This window comes from Pollicipes pollicipes, unplaced genomic scaffold (assembly GCF_011947565.3).
Source record: "Pollicipes pollicipes isolate AB1234 unplaced genomic scaffold, Ppol_2.1 Scaffold_5724;HRSCAF=6776_pilon_pilon_pilon, whole genome shotgun sequence".
In the NCBI taxonomy this organism is placed as follows: domain Eukaryota; kingdom Metazoa; phylum Arthropoda; class Thecostraca; order Pollicipedomorpha; family Pollicipedidae; genus Pollicipes; species Pollicipes pollicipes.
This window is the reverse complement of record NW_023596746.1, coordinates 50,745,726-50,752,047: the sequence shown is the minus strand read 5'-3', so window position 1 is coordinate 50,752,047 and position 6,322 is coordinate 50,745,726. Positions and strand designations below refer to the sequence as shown.

Genomic DNA, 6,322 nt, shown 5'->3' with positions numbered 1-6,322 from the left:
GTTCAAATCGGATCTAACGTATTGCTAATTGATCGAGTGCTTTGCATGCGCATCATGATTACGGTGCGGTTCAAACATCCCGTCCTCGGTTAAGCACTCGGCAGATGCGGAGGGCCTGCCCGTCACGGACATCTACACCGTGTTCCAAAGAACTCGTGACATAGTCTGGCCCTCCTTCAGCACCCCGGCTGAATGCCATCGCCGCATCGCTGCCACCGCCCGCCCAGCGGCGCGTGTTGGCACCCGTCCCCAATCAGCGCTCCGAGCGGCGCCGTGCCGGGCCGGACCCCCCGCTGGCGGGGTCGGTGTCCGTGAGGGGGCCGCCCCGGGGTCGGCCCGGAGGCACCGCCGCACCGCGGACCACCGTCCGCCCCGGCGGCGCCGACACTGCCCGCCCGACCCCAGCCCGACGACGAGACGCCGCCTGCCGCTCGTGTCATCATGAGGCCGGTGAGTCACTGGTGAGGGGCGCCGTCCGCGGAACACCGGCCGGTGACAGGAGCACACCCAGCGCGCGCTTCAGAGTCCACCTGGCACTCGCTGCTGAACATCACGAGCGATCATGTTTCCATGCTTCTTCAGATTACCTTAATCTGTTGTCCATTATCAAGTTCTGCTAGTTTTCGCCTCAGTGTGTCCTTGATAGATTCTGCTGTGTTTAGTTCACCACCTGATTCCGAGCATCATTCGTCTTGCGTCTTGAGAGTCTGCATCGCGGCGGAGGGCGCATGAAAACCCAAAAATTATCATGCGATATCAGTTCAAAGCAGCTCACTCCACAAGCATGCCTTGAAGCGATGATACAGCTCCAAGGTATTTATTTTTGTTTGGAACACTGCCATGCTGGGCATCCTGCCAGCACCATCGAAGCCCCGATCTGCGCGCCATCGCAGATCGGCCTAAACTGATGATGATCGATTGCCGCGTTAGTGATCGTTGATGCTCGCTTAAAACACGGCCCGCCAGATTAAGATCGTGCACTATCCTGAGAAAGCGGTCAACAACCACTGTCTGAAATGTCAGAGTGCCTCGTATCTGATAAGAAATAAAGGCAAATAGCGCTAAATATATCCCTTCTTTTTGCGGCATTTTTTCCATTTCACAGTGATTCAGTGAATGCGCACATGAAATACCGTTGTTACAGTCATGTTTCCACGCCATGCAACAGCAAAGCCTATGCTAACAAAAGCAACTCACGTTCGAATCAACAGCTATGGACCTTGATATAAAGGTTAAATGCACGCAAACAACGGCACGTAAAATGTCGTACTTGGTAAACTAATCACGACGAAAACTTGCCAGTGATTTAATGTGCACTCTCGTTTCCAGCCTGCTGTAAGTCTCTGCAGTCTAAGGAATCGTACGTTCTTTTTCTTCATAAAGCTGAGTTGGTTCCAAAGCAGGTAGATAAGGTGGTGGGAGTCCCATGATAGCAGGCGTGGTCCCTTCGTCTGTAAATGATACATTTTACTGTCGCGGTACTAAGATATACTGTTATAACGCTAGGTCGCTAGAAACGTGGAACACGTCACTTGCTGTTGTTTGGAAGTCAACTGATTGTCTTTGTAGCATTGGACTTCTTATTCAGTTTAATTTCGCTTGATTTGTGGTTCACTTTCTTCGAAGAGCATTGAATGTAAATCCCTTCTCTAACTGGCTTCGTTCCGTATCGATAATCCCTAAGATCTCGGATTTCATGAGTGGTGGCACAGCTCCAATAGCCCGATTCACTTGCGGTCGACACAAACGTGTAGGACTGCAATCCATTTCATAACAAACACACTGTCCTTTCAATGTTTTGCATTTGCTTTCCAATCCAAGGCGTCCGTCTTGCTGAGCCCAACAGAGGGATGTGCATTTTAAGACATTTTACGTGCATCAAATGCAGGAGATGGCGAGCCAGTCTAAACGTCGTGCAGTTACTTGGAGCCAAGTACATGTTCACACATGGTGAATGGTCTCGACCCTGATAATGGCGAGGAAAGAGGACAAGGCTGTTTAAAAAGAATGCATAGTTTAAGCAAAAAAGTCATTGGATACGCTGCTTGGACCTTCGAAGGTCACATACTGCAGGGTGATCCCTCGCAACGAAATAGGAGACTACAGGCAATTCACGAAATTTAGCAAAACGTGGTTATACATAAACGTATTATTTGGCAGTAACATCCTTTTATCATGATATGTTTGATCTTTGGAAGTCGCTGCTCTGATATGCCGTACAATCCTAACGTTTCCAACTAACCGCGGGTCTGGCGAGGGGTCCCAAGGTCAGACAGGTCGGCGTTCTGCCCTTCTCCGCCACCCCAGCCACCGCCAGGGAATGCCCACCAGGGCATCGCACCCTCCCCCCCCCCCCCCCCTTCCGCCGGTCGGTCGTCACAAACAGCTACGCTAGGCGGCGTAAACAGCGTCGCTGAAGGCCCAGGGCAGTGAGATCGTGTGCGGGGCCCATCGAACGGCACGCCGACGGAGCGGCACCAGTCTGTGCTGTTCCACAATCGGATGATTATTTTCTGCCCTCTCTCAACACTAGATGGCACACTGGCTAGGTTATTTTAGCAGTCATCTATACGCTAGGTAAACACTTGCCACTTTCCTTGAAAGCGAAGCAAGCAAATGATGTCGTTTTACCTCTTCAGCACACTCGCGCCGCTATTTACGAAGTGATCAAGTAAAGCTATTTCGCTCGGCGCGAAGAGTTCGTTTATGTCCAAGGGTGCAGCTAAGGGAGCGTCGAAGACCCGGTCCTCTCTCTCCCTTCAGGCCCGGATATTTTTCAGCAAAGATAACTCCCGATAGAAAATTGGCGATTATGCGGTGTGTGCTCTCGAGCTCCAGACCCTCTTAAATCCTACAAATGCTGGCTGATGGTTGTCCGAGTCTGCTTCGCGAGTACACCTCATCAGTTTCCAGACAGCTCGCCTTATTACTTTCGTTATGCTGCCTTAGTACCTATTGACTATAAGCGTGCCGATGAAAGCATGTTGCGTTCATAATCTGACGCAACACGTCTTCCGCTCATACTGGCGTCAACTCACTCTTGTTTAATCAACTGTCCCGCTCTTTTCCAATCCCACGATCCTGACTGGACTTGAGCAAAGGGTTTTTAAGTAGACTTCAAAGTACCAAGTGAAATGAAAGGAAGCTGATTAGCTGGTTGCAAACGGAATGCTCGTACGCACCTTTCCAAACAAAAACTGAAACTAGCTGGCGCCACCTGAACTGCTCACACCACTGGTGATGACGGTGGCAAGCTATGCGATTAACCCACCGCTTGTGCTGCATGTGTCTGTCCGTGGGTGGCGTGGTATGCGTAGTGTATGACTGAGTTATTTCGCCCGCAGCTCATCTTCTGCACCCTGGTCCTGGTCGCTTCGGCCAGCAAGCTGGGGAGACTGCAGGATGATGGAGAGCACCACCACCACCACCACCATGACCAGCACGACGAACTTCCGCTGGCTCCCATTATCCATCACGACGGCCTTCCGCTGGCTCCCATTATCCAGCACGACGAACTTCCGCTGGCTCCCATTATCCAGCACGACGAACTTCCGTTGGTGCCCATTATCCAACAGGACAATGTGCGGAATGATGATGGCTCATTCCGCTACCTCTTCCACACGGCTAACCAGATTCAGGCAAGACCATTCGGATCTACGCGATCGACGGACGTCCGGACGTGTGCGGCATCACGTGGCTGTTTTTTGGAATCTTTGTTTAAGAACAGTAGACGTGCCGCGAATTTTCAGACTGTATACGTTGTTTTGCAATGCGTGACAACGCTTTGTTGCATGCAATTCAAACTATAATTAAGTGCTGATACATAAGCTAACAATGACCCGCGTGGTTAGGTGACGTTTAGATGAAACAGTCCTGCTACCTTTATTTCTCGCGAAATAACCAGAAGGAAGGAGACATACACGCATTGCTATTTCGGCTACATTTTCTTATCGAATCGAACAAGAGTAGTTAAGTGTGTACTGTTTATATTCGCTCGATAAAGGTGTGTAGCCGAAATTTCAATGCATCTGTCTCTCCTTTCTCCTGATTATTTTGTGAGGAATAAGGCTAACAGCACAGTCTTATCTCTATGTTTAAAATCCCTGCAAATGTACTTAACCGACTAACGTCAAGTAGCTTGACGAGATTTCACGACCTTAATAGAATTTGCGTACCTGGAAGCCGGTGGCCAATATAATGCGACGGTTCCCGTTGAGAAGGTCAATTCGACCCTTTCAGAGAGAGAAAAAATATACATTAACACATATAACACAAAAAAGACACATAACACACATAACACACACACACACACACACACACACATATATATATATATATATATGCAAATATATATATATATATATATATATATATATATATATATATATAAGCTAGAGACCCCTAGTTCACGGATCTGATAGGCCTCAATATAAACTCAGTGAAGTCAAATTTTGAGATTTCTAGATCGTTGCCTTAGAGTCAAATAATAAGTTCAAACGAGGTCAGACCCCACGTCGGTGTCCGAAGTTATCCAGACCTCCTCACTCAACCACCTTTAACCTAGATACCCCCACTAAGCAAAAGGTGATGGTGTTCATTTTACGTCAATGACAATATTTTACCTTCAAAAGGTCATGGTCACCAAATGCCTTCGACAATCTTTCTTGTCTTTGGATTTAAACAAGCATCAAGGGTTACGCTGGGTGGTACGCTCATGCAAACAAAAAGTAAATCGAGATCATTCTAAGTCAGTTAGCTCCTATGACCTCTACGAAGTCCAAATAACACATCCGTTGACGTTCTTGTGATCAAGACACGAACGATGAGCGTTAAAAACTACCCGAAAACCACTTACTTACCTGCTTTATTACCTAATAAATCATGTCGAAATGATTCGATTCGTCTAATACTCCGTTGTCGTATCAGATTAAATCATTTCTAAGGAATTACCTTCGCTGACAGCCATGACTTGACCTTGACCTGTTGAAGGACAGTGACCTTACAAGATACTTCTGTTTTGTGCACCCAAAGATAGACTGTGAAATTGCCTATTGCTAGGAAAAAGTTGGCGGGGAGATGCAGCACCGGTCAAAAAACGCATTGAAAAGCCTTCTGGGCGCAAACTGATCGCTATTAGAGCGCGCATTAACCGTGTAAGCTTTTTTCTCGTGGCCGAAAAATCTGCGGATTCGCCGAACTGCGGGTGGGAATTTGTGCATTTGCTAGTTGCAACCGTATTGGCAGACCTGTGAGGTGCTGATCCCAGACGTGTTGGCAGACGTACAAGGTGCTGATCCAGACGTGTTGGCAGACGTACAAGGTGCTGATCCAGACGTGTTGGCAGACGCGTGAGGTGCCGAGCCCAGACATGTTGGCAGACGTGCGACTCTGTGGTCCGAGTCGCATCATCGGACGTGCGATCTCTCGTGCGGCAGGCGGAGGTGCAGGGCGAGCTGCGACAGATCGGAGACCAGTTCGGCACCGTCATGAGGGGCAGCTACAGCTTCGTCACCCCCGAGGGTCGCAACATCGCAGTCACCTGGGTGGCCGACGAGAACGGCTTCCAGACGTTCGGTGACACCTTGATCCTCGACCAATAGACGGTGTGGACGCCTGGAGCCCATCTTCATGGCAGGCACCAAAACCGCTCAAGTCTACCGCTCATCGGTCTTTGCAGCTCTGATCTCGCCATATCACCCTTGGTGCGAGTTTGTGATGCCGGGGTTGCAGGACAAAATGTTCCGCAAGCCTTCGGTGACCGAGCGCTGGAATGCGACTTCTTTACTATACATGAATACGAATACATGATCGAGGGGATTAGCTTTTGACGGGCCAAAGGCAGGTGCGTTGAGCGAGCATGCTATTTCTGCGTGCATGCACACCTGCCACATGCGTCTTCTCAGCTCCGGATGACACACATGAAGCATGTTTAACATGACATAAACTGGCTTCCTCTCGGCGAGACATTCCAGGAACGCGCGTGAGAACATGCACAGCAGAGCCCTCTTTTGCAAATACCCCACGAACACTTTCCACCACTTTCTCAATATATTCATACCAAAGCACGAATGTTTTCAGGATTATCGTGCGAGAATCTCAGTGCCGGACACTATTTTGGCTCTTGCTGGCCCCTCGGCCTAATCTAGTGCTGGATCCTGGTCTTTTCTGGATATCCGATCTCATTTTAAGCATGGGATCTCATTGTGTGTGTGTCATTTGGGTTTTGCGACGCACTCAGCTACAGAAACTTCATGGCGTCGCCTGCCTGTCACCCTGGCAAGAGGGGCGACACCGTGGGGAATCGAACCCCGTTAACGCAGAC

At 49.3% G+C, this 6,322-nt stretch overlaps 1 protein-coding gene across 1 annotated transcript; it reads left to right on the top strand.

Annotated features, from left to right (window-relative positions):
• The first annotated feature begins 378 nt into the window (after window positions 1-378).
• LOC119103745 (larval cuticle protein LCP-22) lies at window positions 379-5,817 on the top strand. The gene is made up of 3 exons (XM_037227379.1): window positions 379-450; window positions 3,345-3,638; window positions 5,436-5,817. The coding sequence occupies exons 1-3, from the start codon at window positions 442-444 to the stop codon at window positions 5,598-5,600; spliced, it is 468 nt and encodes a 155-aa protein (XP_037083274.1). The 5' UTR covers window positions 379-441; the 3' UTR covers window positions 5,601-5,817.
• Window positions 5,818-6,322: the final 505 nt, after the last annotated feature.

What these genes read in the sequence shown, in the direction of transcription:
- LOC119103745 (XM_037227379.1), top strand. An exon ending in ACACGGCTAACCAGATTCAG is followed by an intron (nt 3,639 to 5,435) that starts GCAAGACCATTC and finishes CTCGTGCGGCAG; the next exon opens with GCGGAGGTGCAGGGCGAGCT.